We start from the raw sequence: 17,088 nt of genomic DNA, 5'->3' as shown, positions 1-17,088 counted from the left end.
AAAAACTAAAAAAATTTAGTGTACAATTTGATACATTTTTTAAAATTCAGAGGTAGTCTATTCAGGGCTGGGATAATAGCTCTGCACCTCAGGGCATCCTCAGGAACCCACAGTCCTTTCAGCTTTCTCCTCTGCCGTACCCAAGGTATACTCCTGGTTCATGGCCCAAGATGATGCTCCAACCCTTATATCCAGCCAGCACACCCACTTCAGCAGGATGGAGGAAAGGGGGAAGATAGGACAAAGACTTGTGTCAGCTTCTTCTTAGATTAAGTTTCTAGAACGTGTCACATATACCCCTGCTTAAATCACATCAGCTACTTAATTTCACAGCCACAGTTAGCTGTAAGGAAAGCTGAAGAAAGTAATCTTTATCGTGGGCAGCTATTGCCCAGCTCAAAACTGAGGGTCAACCAACAGTTTCATCCACATTAGACACCTGTTCAAGTTCTAAGGCATATTGCGTAAGGGGAACAAAGCACGTTACAGAACAACACATATAACACAGATGACTCAACTATGGCATGTTCATGTTTACATGCCATGTATGTATGAAATGAACAGAAACGCATTTGAAAGGATGCCAACATCTGGAAGGGTAAACTGTAATCATCTGAGAGAGCAGGGAGGACAGAAGAGTGGGGAAGGTGAGGAAGGACTTGAACATCTTACTCTACACGCTTAGATAGCCCTAGATTTGTTTACCTCAAGAATGTTTCCATGCACGGTGGTTGCCAGGAGCTGGGGCATGGAGAGGCGAAGACAGGTTAAGAAAACGGGACAAACTTGCAGTTATAAAATGAATAAATTCTGAGGCTCTCATGTGTAGCACAGTGACCAAAGTGAATTCTACTGTTTTGCATACTTGAAATTTGCTGAGAGCCGATAGTACACGTTCTCACTGAAAAGAAAAAGAAAAAGGTAACCGTGTGAGGGGATTAACACCTTCATTACCTTGATTGTGAAAATCATTTCAAAACATACATGTATATTATCATTTTATTTGTCAGTTGCACCTAAATAAAGCTGGAAATAAATCAATAAATAAAAACTAGGGGCAAAAAGAGCCTTAAGGCATAACAAAGTTGATCAAAATCACTATACAAACATCAATTGCATGTCTTTACATAGTAAAATTTACCTAGAAATTGTGACTTCTAAAAAATAGCTTTAACAACAATAGTAGATAAATATCTAGAAGTAGTTCTAAAAAAAGATGTGAAAGCATATTATGGAGAAATCTGTAACTTTTCACTGAAGGATACTAAGGGAGACCTAAATAAATGGAAAGAATATTCAACTTTTTGGATAGACATGCACAATATCATAGAGATGTCAATTTTCTTCAAATAGCTTTATAGATTTAAGGCAAATCTTAGGATAGTACTGCATTTGAGAAGCTGATTTTAATGTTTATATGACCCAGAAGGAACTCTAATTCAAAAAGATACATGCACCCCAATGTTCATAGCAGCACTATTTGCAATAGTCAAGACACGGAAACAACCTAAATGTCCATCAACAGATGAATGGATAAAGAAGTTGTGTGGTATATTTATACAATAGAATACTACTCAACCATAAAAAAGAATAAAATAATGCCATTTGCAGCAACATGGATGGACCTAGAGATTGTCATTCTAAATGAAGTAAGCCAGAAAGAGAAAGAAAAATACCATATGTTATCACTTACATGTGGAATCTAAAAAAACAAAAAAAGACACAAATGAACTTATTAACAAAACAGAAACCGACTCATAGACAAAGAAAACAAATTTATGGTTACCAGTGGGGGGAAGTGGGTGGGAAGGGATAAATTGGGAGTTCAAGATTTGCAGATACTAAGTACTATTTATAAAATAGATAAACAAGTTTCTTCTGTATAGCACAGGGAACTATATTCAGTATCTTGTAGTAAACTACAATGAAAAAGAATATGAAAACAAATATATGTATGCCTATGTATGACTGAAATATTATGCTGTACACCAGAAATTGACACAATGTTGTAAACTGACTATACTTCAATTTTTTTAAAAGCAAAAAAAAAAGAATAAATGGCATCCAGTCTTCATAAATAATAAAAAGCCAACATAAGGAAAAAATTAAAAATAAAAATAAAATAAAATAAAATTTATATGAAGGAGTAATAAAGAAAGAATATTTGACTTGATGGCAAAGAAGAACAAAATGCTATACTTGTCTTACCAGATATCAGGTTATACTATGGAGCAATGGTAACCAAAATGATATGGTCCAGGACCGACGGAAAAATAGTAACAATCTACATGAAGATTTATTGCAGGCTTTGATTTACTGATTTATGGAGGCATTGAACTTATGCTTTATGACAACATGGCATGGCATTGTTGGGAGAGGATGGCACCATTCAGTAAAAAGTGCTGAAATTATTATCCCTATTGGAAAAAATGAAATTTTGATTCTCTATCACAGAATACACAAAAATTACTCCAAACTCCCAAAGCCTTAAACATTAAAGGCAAAATGATTAAATGCTTAGAATATATTCTAGGAAACAAGTTTTATGACCTCAGAGAGTTAATCACTTCTTAAATAAGATAAAATAATCACAATTCAAAAGTGAAAAGAGTGATAAATTCAACTTATTTAAAAATAAGATGATAATGGGTTAATATTATCTGGGTTATATATACCCAGAATATACAACAAACTCCTACAAATTAACAACAATGAAAAACAAAAACCAACATGATATTTTTAACGAGCAAAGGACTTAGACATTTCCCCCAGAGAAGATAAGTAAATGGCCAACAAGCACATGAAAAGATGCCTGACATCACTAACAATTAAGGAAATGCAGATTAAAACTACAATGAGATATCATCTGATATGGCTACTCTCAAAAAAAAAAAGAAAATAACAAATGTTGGTGATGATGTGGAGAAATTAGAATTGTGCTCTATGGGTGGGAATGTCAAATAGTACAGCCACTACGGGAAAAGAGTATGGCATTTCTTCAAACAATTAAAAATGGAATTACCGTCTATAATGTGATCTAGTAATTCTACTTAGGGGTATATTCTCACAAAAGGTGTAAGTGGGGACCGGAACAGATATTTGTACAGCCATACTCATTATTTACAATAACTAAAAAGTGGACGCAACCCAAGTCCACTGACTGATGAAGGGATAAACAAAATACGTTATATATGTGCAATGGAACATTATTCAGCCTTAAAAAGAAAGGAAATTCTGATACATGCTACTGCATTGATGAGCTTTGAAAGCATTATGTTAATGAAATAAGCCAGTCATAACAGGACAAATAATGTTATAATTCTACTTATCACAAGTGTCATAACAGTGACTGGCATATAGTAGGTTTTTAATAAATATTTGTTAAAAAATGAATGGGTGAATCCATATGTTCACAACAGCCTCACGTAATAAATATTCATGGAAATGTCGTCCGTAAGCCAGTTTCCAGATTTCCCCAAAATTTCCCCAATATTTAGAGTTTTCAATAAACATCTAGGAACCCACACCCAGTAAACAGTTGATGGATGACTTTCACCTCAGCTAAACTACAGTGAATAAAAACAGATGAAATATTTCCTTCCAGGTTTGCTTCAAATTTTGCAGGGTCAGGGAATGAGTTAATGTCCTTCCAAACTCCCACAACCCACAACAGCAATTAGGGGTGTGTTCCTAATTACCAAAATGGATATGAGAAGACAACTATCCCCAGACATAAGTTAAGTGTCAACAAAATATGATGCATGTCAGTCAAAATGGAACTTAACTTCCCACCGGAAACTGGGGCAAGAGTGGGGGAGGGGACGGGGAAGGTTGGGGATCGAAGATCCAAGTTGGGGAAATAATGATGATTATAGCTCTGTTCTCTATTGATGCGGAAAGATCTGTAAAAATAGAAGCAGAAAAAGTTCTCAGAGACATCAAAATCTGCCCTGGCAGGATAGCCCAAAACCATGACGCCTGATTTTTATTGCGTGGTGGACTGATGAGTTTTATCTTCCAACGAGGGAAGGGATGACTCACCCTCAATTTTAAAATATAATAAGGAAGCTGAAATTGCTCCACCCAGACCCATTTCTCAGATAACCACCAACCTGAGGGCAACTGCCCTCCTACAGAAATGAGCCCAGCAAAGTTAGCTACTAATTAGGAAAAATCATCCAATTATGCTAACTTGCTGAGGCTGGCAAGCTGTGTTTTACTCTATGTAGGCAGAATTTCATCCGGAACACACTTGAGAATTGTCTATAAAAGGGGGACCAGGAGAGTGGGGATGGGAAGTCACTCCACCCCGGCTTTCAGAGACAGCTCTGCGACTCGCTCGCCCAGATACCATGTCTCTCCGACTTTCCAGCGGATCCAGGAGGGCCGGTCCCCGTGCCACGGCAGGATCACTCAGGCTCTCCAGTGGGGGAGCCGGCTTTGGGGCTGGAAATGCTTGCGGCGCGCCTGGAATTGGAAGTGGTTTCTCGTGTGCCTTCGGGGGCAGCTCCTCGGGAGGAAATGCAGTGGGGGGCAATCCCTGTGCTGGCTTTACTGTGAGTGAGGGGGGTCTCCTTTCTGGCAATGAGAAGGTGACCATGCAGAACCTCAATGACCGCCTGGCGTCCTACCTGGACAACGTGCGCGCCCTGGAGGAGGCCAACACCGACCTGGAGCAGAAGATCAAGGGCTGGTATGAGAAATACGGACCCGGTTCTTGCCGCGGTCTTGATCACGACTATAGTCGGTATTTCCCCATCATCGACGATCTTAAAAACCAGGTAAGAAATTACCCTTCACCATCTTTTCTCTGTACGTTTATTTCTAAATGTTCTTTTCCTTTCTTCACTGAATTCGAAAAACATTGATCACTTTTACTTGTGATTTCTTAAAGGGAATTTCAATTTAGCATTGGAAATAAGCACTAAGAAGATTCACTGGTCATGAAAAAAATGTCACTATCTAGTAACTATTGATTTTGATTCTTTCTACTTCCTAATGTAAAAATACTTTTTGTTTTGTTTTGTTTTGGTTGTGATAAGTTGCCTCTAAAAAGTCAAACTCCCCATTTCTAGATCATCGCTTCCACCACCAGCAATGCTAACGCTGTTCTGCAGATCGATAATGCCAGGCTGACCGCTGATGATTTCAGACTCAAGTAAGTAGCGCCCAGAGTAGAAAGAATTCATGGAGGTCAATGGAAAGCATTCTACTGAATTTATTTCTTGATCCCTCATTAAATATGACCCACTCTTATTCCAACACTATAAAACATTCGGAATTAAAAGAAACAGGATGTTACTACTTTTTTATACTTTGGCTATTAAATATAAAGCATGAACCACTACAAAAGTAGTGCCCAGTACCCGAGCTCTTTTTCTGCCAAAGAATTACCTCAAAATAAAATAATTATTATGATACAATAAGCTCTGAAAATGTCTCTTGTGGCCAAATCTGTCACTCAAAAATTCTAGAATTCTAGCATCTGCTCATTGATCAGTGACTATTTCTCCAACCATGTGACCAACTGGAAAATCTTTAACACTCTTTAAGGTATGAAAATGAGCTGGCTCTTCACCAGAGCGTGGAAAGTGATGTCAATGGCTTGCGCCGAGTTCTGGATGAAATTACCCTGTGCAGAACAGACCTGGAGATTCAGTATGAAACCCTGAGTGAAGAGTTGACTTACCTCAAAAAGAACCATAAAGAGGTAAGGGCTGACTGTCTCCATGTTGCCATCCCTCTGTCCATCTGACAGGGGATAATGGACTTGACTTCATAAATAAGAAATTGGTACTAAAGACCCACCATCAGACAGGCATGAGTCCTGAGTTGTCTGTAGAAGTGGTGAAGTATTTGTACAGATTCAATCTTGATCTCTCATCAAATGTCCTGGGGGGGGGGGGGGGGGGCGGGCAGAAGAATCTTGTTTTCCACACTAATCAGGATTACAAGAACTGTGTTTGAGCAAGGTAATTATAGCTAAGTTAAAATAACACACTTAAGAGATCACTTCTAATTAAGATAAAATAAATATGCTTTAAGGACATCTTAAGAAAACTAGATCTAAATTTCTATAAGACAGTGGCAGATTTAAAACACTTAAACATTTACTTCATACACACATTAAGTATATATATATTCTAATAGACATGGCTATAAAAATAATGAGACTGAAATTAAATTGTTATATCAAAATTTACACTTCCAAAGAAATAGTATATGTCCAAAGTAGTCACTGTTGGGAGTTAGACTCTTAAATCTGATCATACAGCCACTACTCCAGACACATTTGGGGGGTTGCTTCAGAACCACTATTTCCTGAGAAAATATTCTTTGAGAATGAATTTGATATTGTTAAACAGACAAAAAAAAAAAAATTCTCTAGTCAAGCCCAATGCTCTAAGCAGGAAATCAAGCTAAGAATGCCCCTTGATTAGTCATGAGGCTATCTTGTAAAGATACTTTCTTGAAGAACAACATTTATATGGATATATGGGTTCAAATATGGGTTACAGGCCATGGGAGTTACTCAACAACTTTTTGATGAATTAAATACAATTGATTTTTTAAATGACTCACTTCCAAGCAAACCCACATGGCTTTTTTAAAAAATCTTTTTCTTTTTCTGCTTGAACTGAGGACATCTTCACTAGATCCTCAGAAGTAAAAACCCCATCTGAAGAAATAGAAGGTATAGGGACCACTAGGGAGGAAAAAATGTTAGAATTACCGGGGGTGGGAGGGAGTGCTTGGTGCAAGGCCGGGGACATGGGCAGGGATGTGGATTCCTGCAGCAGACACATAAGCTGATCCCTGTTGTTTCATTATGCACTGTCTTAGCAGTGAGGTCTGCCCTCCACCATCCAACTGACTCAGTACATCCCAACAGCCCACATCTCAGATGGAATACGATATAGACTTTGGCTGCAAAACTGACTCCAATTTCTATGATGATGATAATTAGCATAATCAGCAGCATTTATTTAGCATTTACACACCAGGTAGTATTGCTAAGTCTTATTACTAAGAGTTCCTGCACATCCTTCACCAACCCAGAGAAGGATTTTTTTTATTCTTATTTTCTTATCTGCAAATTGAGACTTAAAAAAGTTAAGCATTTTCCCAAGTTCACCTAACCACTCTAGGGCAGAACCAGAGTTCACACAGAGATCTGTCTGACACCCAGGTCCATCATGAAACTATAACGTCCCTGTGTAAGCTTGACAGCTTAATAAACAGCTAGGATTATTTAGAGGATAGTGTTCTTCCTTTATTAATTGTAAACAAATAAATATGCTTATAATTATAATTAAATATATATATAAACAAATATTTATTTATAACTATTTTAATTGTTCAGAATGCTCAGACTCTGCCCTTGGACCATGTTCATAGTGTCTGCAGTCAGGACAGAGCTGAGTGGAGAACACATCTAAGCTGGTCTGTAAGTGAAATGAAGACCAGTCCACTGAGGTGGAGACATTTCAGCCACAAATAAACAGAATAACAGACCTGGATACCTCATTTTAAATATCTTAAGGACTTTCATTTGGAAAAGGAAGGAATACTTTTTTCTGTGCAGAAGAACTAACCGATGAATTGGAGTCCTAGGAGCAGGAATTAAGTTCACCATTAGGAACAGCTTTCTAGCAATTAAAACCCTTAAGAATAAAAGCAAGCTACTTCACAAGACAGGAAATACAAAATGTAGAGGTCATTGCACAGTCTGGGAGGTGGGACTCAGATGAACTCTAAGAACCCTACCAAAGCTTAGCCTCTAGACTTTCTATGACATCCCTGCGTTGCTGAGCTGAACACTTTTTCTGCCCCTAGGAAATGCAAGTTCTGCAGTGCGCGGCCGGAGGCAACGTGAACGTGGAGGTGAACGCGGCGCCCGGCGTGGACCTCACAGTTCTGCTGAACAACATGCGGGCCCAGTACGAAGGCCTGGCCGAGCAGAACCGCAGGGATGCGGAGGCCTGGTTCAACGAAAAGGTGAGTCTTGTCTGGAAAAGACTCCCTCCGCGTTTAAGTGATACTCACAAAATTAAGATCTGTTCCCTCCCTTACACCTTTTCAGAGCGCTCCGCTGCAACAGCAGATCTCCGAGGATGTTGGAGCCACCACCTCTGCCCGGAATGAGCTCACCGAGATGAAGCGCAATCTCCAAACGCTGGAAATCGAACTTCAGTCTCTCTTAGCCACGGTACGCAAAGGACGATTTCTTATCATCTCCTAGGTTATGATTTTTTTTTCTTTTTAAAAATATTCAAGTACAGTTGATTTACAATGTGTTAGTTTCTGGTGCACAGCAAAGTGATTCAGATATATAGATATATAGATATCTATACACACACACAAACACACATATATACAAATTCATATATATTCAGAATATATATATTCTTTTTCAGATTCTTTTCCATTATAGGTTATTACAAAATATTAAATATAGTTCCCTGTGCTCTACAGTAGGTCCTTTTTATTTATCTATATTACATAAAGTAGTGTGTATCTGTTAATCCCAAGCTTCTAATTTATCCTCCTCCTACCCCCACCTGTTTCCCCTTTGGTAACCATAAATTTATTTTCTGTATCTTTGAGTCTGTTTCTGTTTTATAAATAAGTTCATTTGTCTCATTTTTTTAGATTCCACATATAAATGATATTTGTCTTCCTCTGACTGACTTACTTCACTTAGTATGATAATCTCTAAATCCATCCATGTTGCTGCAAATGGCATTATTTCACCTTTTTTATGGCTGAGTAACCTATTATACATATACCACATCTTCTTTATGCGGTCATCTGGATATTTAGGTTGATGGACATTTAGGTTGCTTCCATGTCGTGGCTATTGTAATAGTGCTGCTGTGAACATTGGGGTGCATGTATCTTTTCTACTTAGAGTTTTCTCCAAGTATATGCCCAGGAGTGGGATTGCTAGGTCATATGGTAACTCTATATTTAGTTTTTGAAGTGACCTCCATATTGTTCTCCATAGTGGCTCCACCAATTTACATTCCCACCAACAGTGCAGGAGGGTTCCCTTTTCTCCACACCCTTGCCAGCATTTATTATTTGTAGACTTTTTGATGATGGCCATTCTGACTGGTGGGAGCCTCACTGTAGTTTTGATTTGCACTTTTCTAGTAATTAGCGATGTTGAGCATTTTTTCATGTGCCTCTTGGCCATCTGTTATGCCTTCTTTGGAGAAATGTCTATTTAGATCTTCTGCCCAATTTTTGATTGGGTTGTTTGTTTTTTTGATATTGAGCTGTATAAGCTGTTTGTATATGTCAGAAATTAAGCTCCTACGTTCATTTTAAATGTGTGCCAGTTGAAGTTAAAGTCCTTAACCACGTTGGGAATATATCCGTATGTATTTTCATGTAATTGACTTAGAACATAAGAAAAGAATAGGATTTTATATAACAGCTAAAACAGTATCATTGATGTCTTTAGGTCCGTTCTACCAAAAAGAAAAATTTGCTGATTATTTATGAGTGTCATAGAATCTTTTTAACTATGGGTCAATGTGAAATTTGAAACAATTAAAGGCAGAGTTAACAAGAGGAGAAAGTCATCTGTGAAAGCAAATTTCTGCCTATCTGTATATCCGTCTCAGCTTCTTTACTGTTTCCCGGCAGAAACACTCCCTGGAGTGCTCCTTGACTGAGACTGAGGGCAACTACTGCGCGCAGCTGGCCCAGATCCAGGCACAGATCGGGGCCTTGGAGGAGCAGCTGCACCAGGTCAGAACCGAGACCGAGGGCCAGAAACTGGAGTACGAGCAGCTCCTCGACATCAAGGTCCACCTGGAAAAAGAAATTGAGACCTACTGTCTCCTTATCGGTGGAGATGATGGGTAGGTGCACTACTTTACAGGGAAGATGCAATATACTGAAATCTACTTGAAACTTAGATCAGTGGAAGAGTGAACATAAATTGAAATGACCACGTTTATTATCATGAATGCTAAATAGTAAACATAATACACTACTGCCCAAACACAAATTAGCCCCATCTTACAAAATCAAAGTGCCCCAAGCCCTGTATTTAAGGTGAGAAAATTAAAAAGACCAGCTCTTGATGCTAAAGCAGAGTAGTTTCAACTGTGTCACCCACTGAAACTGTTCTCACCAAACAAGCTAAAGAAAAATGGCAGAGTGGATCTAGAGTTGAAGGGTTCTCTCTAAATGACTCTCTTTTGTGATGTTTTCAACAATGTGTCCACAGGGCTTGCAAGTCTGGAGGTTACAAGTCTAAAGATTATGGACCTGGAAATGTGGGAAACCAAATCAAAGGTAATTAAAATGGAATTCTGGTTTTAAGTTATAGGACTTCATCTTCAATGCACAGCTTGACTGTTTTCACATTCCCAGAGCTTAGTAAGAACAGATATAATAAAGCTTTGTAGTAGATATCAGTGTGTGCTAGGTGTCTAACTTTAGTGATGTGTGCTAATTTTAAACAAAGTGCTATGACACCATGTTTTTAGCTAACCAAGAAATCAAAATTCCTGAAAAACAAGTTTAAGTATTTGTGCTTCCTGCATCGTCCATCCTATATAAAAATCCTATTATTCCTTTAGTTGAAGTAACTTCTTATTTATTTTTTCTGCTTTTCTGTGGTAAAATACACAGAACATAAAATTTACTATCTTAACCGTTTTAACTGTACAATTCAGTGGCATTAAATGCATTTATATTATTGTGCAACCATCAAAACCATCCATCTTTAGAAATCTTTTCATCTTGCAAAACTGAAACCCTAAGTCTATTAAACAATAGTTCCCCATAAAGGTGTAGCTCAGTGGTAGAGCACATGCTTAGCATGCACGAGGTCCTGGGTTCAAGCCCCAATACCTCCATTCAAAATAAATAAACAACAACCAAAATAAAGCTTAAAATTTTTTAAAAAACAAAGAAACCAATAGTTTCTTTGTTCCCCATTTTCTGCTTCTCCTAACTGCTAGCAACCACCATTCCACTTTCTCTTGCTATAAATTTGACTACTCTAGGTACCTTTTATAAGTGGAATCATATATTTCTCTTTTTGTGATCAACTGTTTCACTTAGCATAATGTCCTCAAGACTCATCCATGCTCTCATATGTATCAGAATTTCCTTCCTTTTAAGGTTGAATAATATTCCACTGTATGAATAGACCGTGTTTTGTTTATCCATTCATCTATTAAGGGACATTAGGGTTGCTTCTACATTTTTGCTATTGTGATTCTATTCATCTTGTTTTAACTCCCTTAAAATCTTTTAAAATTTAACTTTTAGATCCAGTCAAAGCCATTGTGGTTAAGAAAGTTCTTGAGGAGGTAGACCAACGCAGCAAAATACTTACCACCAGGCTCCACTCCCTGGAAGAGAAGTCTCAAAGCAATTAATTTGATACACGAGAGAGAGTATGTGCCAAACACTCTCTGAGAAGAGGAGGCATTACGTATCTGTCCGGAAAAATGAGCGAGTCTAAGAAAAATGTCTGTCCTGTTTGTTGTCTTTCTGTTAACTGAAATATAATCTCTATCTAGGTAACCAACAGTGGTATCTTCCCATTCATCTGGAAAAACATTACATACAAATTTGATGACTCATTTGATTAGCCTACAGAAAATGTTGTCAATTCTTTGTAGTCAATAAACCTTCCTTTAGCAAGTTACCACTGGTAGTATTGTCTTATCTTTAAAATGTTCATGATTGTGGTACAGATATATGAACACCTAACAGCTCTTGATTTGTATGAAAACCTTAAAAAATAATTAACAGATTTCTTCCTAGATTTTCATCAGGCTCTCTCAATAATTCAAAATGAGGTAAATTCAAAAGGAATAAAAATACTTCCACTAAAATCCCCAATCTGCCATACTCTGACATTTGCTGAAGCTGTGAGCTTAGACTTCAGTTGTTATGACCCCACAGAGTATGACAGTCAAGAGATAAAGCAGAACACTTGCCTAAGGAGAGAAGTATCAACAGAGACCCTCCCTTGTCGGTGTGAGCCACAGAGGGCCATGCATTCGGTGTAAGCATGACCGAGAAATAAACTCACCTCGTGGCAGGACTGCAAAGAAAGTTTCCTGTCTCCCCATTTGGCATTAGGGAAGAGGGGGAAATTACCCTTAAGAATATATAGTTACAAACCAAATTTCAGGCAGTTTTGTAGCCAAAATTCACATTATCTGGCTGTTCCAAAATAACTTTAAGCTGAGAATTCAGTCTAAAAGAATTCTTATACCCACTAGGTACCCTCCCAGGTGCCCTAATGGAAGCAAATACAAACTTTCTGTAGATAAACCCACCATCATCCCAGGCCTCAAAGGATTCTCACATAAATAAAATTCTAAGGAAAATCAGTTGTCTGTGATCAAAAATCAACCCAGGGAAACAAGGTGCAATGAGCAAGAACCAATAGAGACAATTATAAAACAGAGAATATAAAAAATAGGATGAATATATTTAAAGAAATAAAAAACAACCTTGAAAATGAGCAGAATCCAAAAATCTGAACAGAATGACTAAGCAGATCTGAAAAAGAAACAAACGGCAACTTCTAAATAGTGTAATACAATGAAATATAAAATCTCATATTTAGATTCAGTAGTAGATTAGACACAATGCACAAGAAATGAGAAAATTGTATTCTGAAGAAATTATCCAGAATTCAGCACAGAAATGGATTAGTGTATATATATATAAATATATATATATTAGTGTATATATATATATATATATATATATAAAATATTTATACACATGATCAAATATATTAGAAGATTGAGAGACATGAGGATAAAGTAAGACAGCACTATAAAAATGACATAAAAATTTGAACAAGCTTCTCATTGAAAAGGAAATTTATACATTCCGTAAATATACAAAAATATTCAACCACATTAGTAATCAGGGAAATGCAAATTAAAACTACAAAGAGCTTCCATTTCCCACTCGCCAACTTAACGAGTATCAAAAAGTCTCACAGCATCAAGTGTAGAAGAGGAAGTGGAGCAACAGAAATTCTAATATTCTTGTAGGTTTATAAACACAATTGCATTGAAAAATTGTTTGGTTTTACTTAACAAAGCTAGATAGTAATGTACAACATGATAAATATAATTAACACTGCTCTATGTTATATGTGAAAGTTAAGACAGTAAAACCTAAGAACTCTCATCATAAAAAAAAATCTATTTTTACAATTCTTTATCTCTGGGAAGGATATAACTCAAGTGGTAGAGCACATGCTTAGCATGCATGAGGTCCTGGGTTCAATCCCCAGTACCTCCATTGAATAAATAATAATAATTAAATAAAAATAAACCTAATTACCTCCCCCCCAAAGAAAACTAAAAACAAAAACAAAAAAACATAGTGTTTAAAATATATATATATTTTAAAAATTCTGCATCTGTATGAGATGATGGATGTTCACTAAACTTATTGTGCTAATTATTTCACGATGTATGTAAGTCAAATCATTATGCTGCACACCTTAAACTTATACAGTGCTGTATGTCAATTATAGCTCAATAAAAGTGGAAGAAAAAATTAAACTAAAAAAGTAAATGTAGCTACATGATGAAGGAATTAAAATGTAAAAATTCAGTTCATGAAATCAGAGAACTTTACAGACATCGGAGAGCTTAGAAGTTCTCGAATCCATGTCAAATTCCCCCAAAGGGAACTAAGATCCCAAAGGTTGATTCAGAGTCATCCCTGGTGCTCAGAATGAGAGAGCTCATCCTATCAATCCTTTTAAAACTGAATGATAATTCTCCCCGCTTTAGGATAAGGCTCAGGCAATGCACTGAATAAATCACCCAACTAAAACAGAAGCATTCAGGAGAAAAGTGAGCTCATTCCGGGGAATGTGTTGCCAAAATGGCAAATCTACAAAGAGAAGAGAGACGGCACGGCTCCTGATCCTATTCTTTGTGATGCTTCTGCCTGCAGCAACACGGCGCCCAGCAAAGCCAAGATGATCCTGCTCGGGTGCGAGGTACAACCTGGCAAGAAGGTTAATGTGTGTGAACTAGTGTCTGAGGCAGGAAAGCCATCCAGAGAGGGAAGAGGAAAGTGACTGCCTTGGTTCATCAGGGCCTTTTCCCGGCTTGATGTGAAAAGGGGTATATTTATACACAATATTGAGAGAACATGGCTGTAATTTTAAAATTAGCTACAAGATTTAGTAACTTTGACATGTAACTAAAAGTATATAGCTATCAGTGCATTCTTCTGAACATTTATACATTAATTTCCCTAATTCTTTAATCCCCACCTATAAAACTATATCCAGAACCTCTGGCAACTAGCCTTTTGCACTATAATTTAATGCTCTGCACTGGGGCCATTGAAACTCTTAAGTCTCATGATGCTACAACAACTTGGAAGTTATCTTAATGTGAGAAAGGAAACACTCTTCCCTCTCTCCTCTGAGCTCTGTTCTGCATAAGTGTGTTGGTGGCCCTGGAGACCATCCTCGGGGTTCGATAGTTCGTCAGCAGGACTTGCAGAACTCAGAAAAGCTGTTGGACTCACGGTTATAGTTTATTACAGGGAAAGGATACAGACTAAAATCGGCAGAGGCAAAAGGTGCATAGGAGACGCCAGGCATATGCTCCCAGCTGTCCTCTTAAAGTGTAATGATTCAAACAGCCTTATTTCTCCCAGAAATGATGCGTGACATGTATGTAGTATTGCCAGTAAGGGAAGCTCACCCAAACCTTGGGATCCGGGGCCTCTTCTGGGGGTTGGTCATGCAGGCAAGGAGCACCCATGTGGTTCACCCTACTCAACCTCCAGTCCCTTCAGAGGTCATACTGACACACTGTAGGTCAAGGACTCACCATAAATCACATCATTAGCATAAACCTTCTGCATCCACAAAGATACGTTTATGAGACAGGATGTTTCAAGGCTTAGAGGTTATCTCTCAGGAGCTGGGGTAGGACCAGACCTTTCTTTGGAGTGTGCAGGGTCTGTGCATCCCAGTCCTTCTGGGTTAACCCTTCACTTTACAAGGGAGCTCACAGCAGAGCCCTAAGACAGTACAGAGTTCCACAGCAGCACACTCGTCCCCTACAGCTCTAACCCTTGAACTGCCCAGATGGATGAGCCCTCCACACTCAAGACCCTCACAACCCCTCGGACATACAGGCTCCACAGTCAAGTGTAGCTCATGATGAAGTGCATCTTTCTTTAAAGTGACTTCTTTCTTAGAGTCCTTCCTCAACAGTCAGCATCTGCCAGGTCCCTGCCCATCTGCACATGCATAGATCCGAAACCCAATCACAGAGAAGACTTGACATCTTTCACAGAAGGCCCCTCAGCCCCTACATAAAACAGAAGATCAAAAGTTACCCCTGGGTGTATCTGAATCTCCGCTCAGGATCAGAGGGATTTCATCCTGTTTGGAAGCTTTGACTGTGTAGGAGGGATAGATTTGTCTGTATGTGAAAAATAACTGAACCAAGGCAAGCTTAAGAAAAATTCACATTCATTGAAACCATCTTCCAGGTAATTAAAGCAAAAGTGGGAGATTCAATCAATACAGATAGATCTATTTCAAGCAGATCAGAAAATACTACTTTTCAACCCATTGCTACAATTAAGTTTCTAGGCTTAGAAGTACAAGAAGAAAGAAAATACAAATGAGTACTTCCTTAAGTCTGACATAAAAATTCATCCTCCAGACGTAAAACTCACTCCACCTTACCTCCCCACCTTCAATATTGATTATTTCTAAAGCGTAGAGATTGAACTCAAGAAAACAAACACTAGCATAACAATTAATTGAATAGTGATTATACTTTATGTTTATAGATCACTTAGAATTTAAATACACAGATACACAAAAATTTGATGATTACAAACCGTGAAAGATAAAAAGCGTGATGACCATTTACAGATCAAGATCCAGGCTCAGAGGTGTTACTTGTCACTTCCTTGGTCTCAAAGCAATTAAGTGACAGTACAGAACTTGGACTCAGGGCTGCAAACCACCAGTCCAATGTCCTTCCCATCCAAGGTACCACTCTATGAATTCGACAATAATTTCAAAAAATTTAACCCCTGGAAATTTATTTCCCCCAAAAAAGTGATTTTATGTAAAATGTTTTTAAAACATGTGGGCAGACATAGAAACTAAAAGATATAAACTTATTTAATTCAACATGGACCTAAAATGTTTAATTTTATGCCACTGATCAATGCCAACTGAACAGAAGTTATATTCCCTTCATTAAGAAGAGTTTAAAATAATAAAATAAATTACAAAATTAAAATTTAGAAAATTAAAAAAGAATTCACTAAAACAAAGACTGAATGCTTCTAGGTTAATGAATCCATTGTGATTGTCAGAGATTCATAGGAAAATTGGTAGATTTCATGGGAAGTTTTGCTTAATTATAACTTTCACCAAATGTGTTTCACATGGAGCAACTGAAAGCAAAGTTGCTGAAATTGGGGTAAATGATAAGAAAATATTCCTCATTAAAAAGAATTAAATTTTTTATTTTAAAACCTGCTTTACCATACCTGCCTGTCTCACACACTCACACACACACACACTCCAAGAAGTTCTTCCTTTCCAAAGAAAGAAATTATTACAAAATATAAACTACCCAGTGATAGTTTTTAAATTGCTCCAAAGAGACAAAATTTAAGGAGGAAACACTGAATTTCATGTGTAAGGGATGCTAAAAACTAGAAGATCCAGGCTCTTCACTGATAAACTTCATCTCTTGAGGTGTGACACCTTCCAGGCTAGGACCTCTTCCAGGAAATGGGTGAGCAGGGACACCCTCAGTGAGGGTGATGACAAGGAGGAGAATGTATCACCACTGCGTCTACTTTGATATAATGAAATGAGTGTTGGACAGAGTCAAGAGACCCAGGTTCTAACTCTGATTCTTACACCAACGACTTGTATTACATAAAAGAAAACATAACATTTGAGCTTCAGTTTCCTTCTCTGTAAAATTTCCTTACTGCCTCTCACAACTCTAATAATTATTAATAAGAATTATTTTATTAAACACTAATACGTACACTGACAGGGTTGAAGCCTGCAAA

At 37.6% G+C, this 17,088-nt stretch overlaps 1 protein-coding gene and 1 long non-coding RNA gene across 3 annotated transcripts in view; one reads left to right on the top strand and one right to left on the bottom strand.

Annotated features, from left to right (window-relative positions):
* Nucleotides 1-17,088, bottom strand: part of LOC135323269 (uncharacterized) — an 82,582-nt gene that overhangs the window by 10,359 nt on the left and 55,135 nt on the right. The window contains exons 1-2 of one of the 2 annotated variants that reach the window (XR_010384678.1): nucleotides 4,632-4,769; nucleotides 706-901 (exon numbers count right to left, since the gene is read on the bottom strand). This is a non-coding gene — a long non-coding RNA (uncharacterized LOC135323269). Of the gene's footprint in view, nucleotides 1-705; nucleotides 902-4,631; nucleotides 4,770-17,088 lie in introns of those variants that run through there. The other variant, XR_010384679.1, reaches the window with a different exon arrangement.
* Nucleotides 4,225-11,677, top strand: KRT25 (keratin 25). Its single transcript, XM_031468128.2, has 8 exons — nucleotides 4,225-4,781; nucleotides 5,076-5,158; nucleotides 5,554-5,710; nucleotides 7,837-7,998; nucleotides 8,084-8,209; nucleotides 9,655-9,872; nucleotides 10,244-10,311; nucleotides 11,296-11,677. The coding sequence occupies exons 1-8, from the start codon at nucleotides 4,353-4,355 to the stop codon at nucleotides 11,403-11,405; spliced, it is 1,353 nt and encodes a 450-aa protein (XP_031323988.2). The 5' UTR covers nucleotides 4,225-4,352; the 3' UTR covers nucleotides 11,406-11,677.

The sequence above is a fragment of the Camelus dromedarius genome, chromosome 16, assembly GCF_036321535.1.
Source record: "Camelus dromedarius isolate mCamDro1 chromosome 16, mCamDro1.pat, whole genome shotgun sequence".
NCBI lineage: Eukaryota > Metazoa > Chordata > Mammalia > Artiodactyla > Camelidae > Camelus > Camelus dromedarius.
This window is presented reverse-complemented; position numbering and strand designations above follow the sequence as displayed.

Coding starts and splice junctions, on each gene's coding strand:
- KRT25 (XM_031468128.2), top strand. CDS start 4,353: ATGTCTCTCCGACTTTCCAGCGGATCCAGGAGGGCCGGTCCCCGTGCC. Junction 5,159..5,553: donor GCTGATGATTTCAGACTCAA/GTAAGTAGCGCC, acceptor ACACTCTTTAAG/GTATGAAAATGAGCTGGCTC. Junction 8,210..9,654: donor TTCAGTCTCTCTTAGCCACG/GTACGCAAAGGA, acceptor GTTTCCCGGCAG/AAACACTCCCTGGAGTGCTC.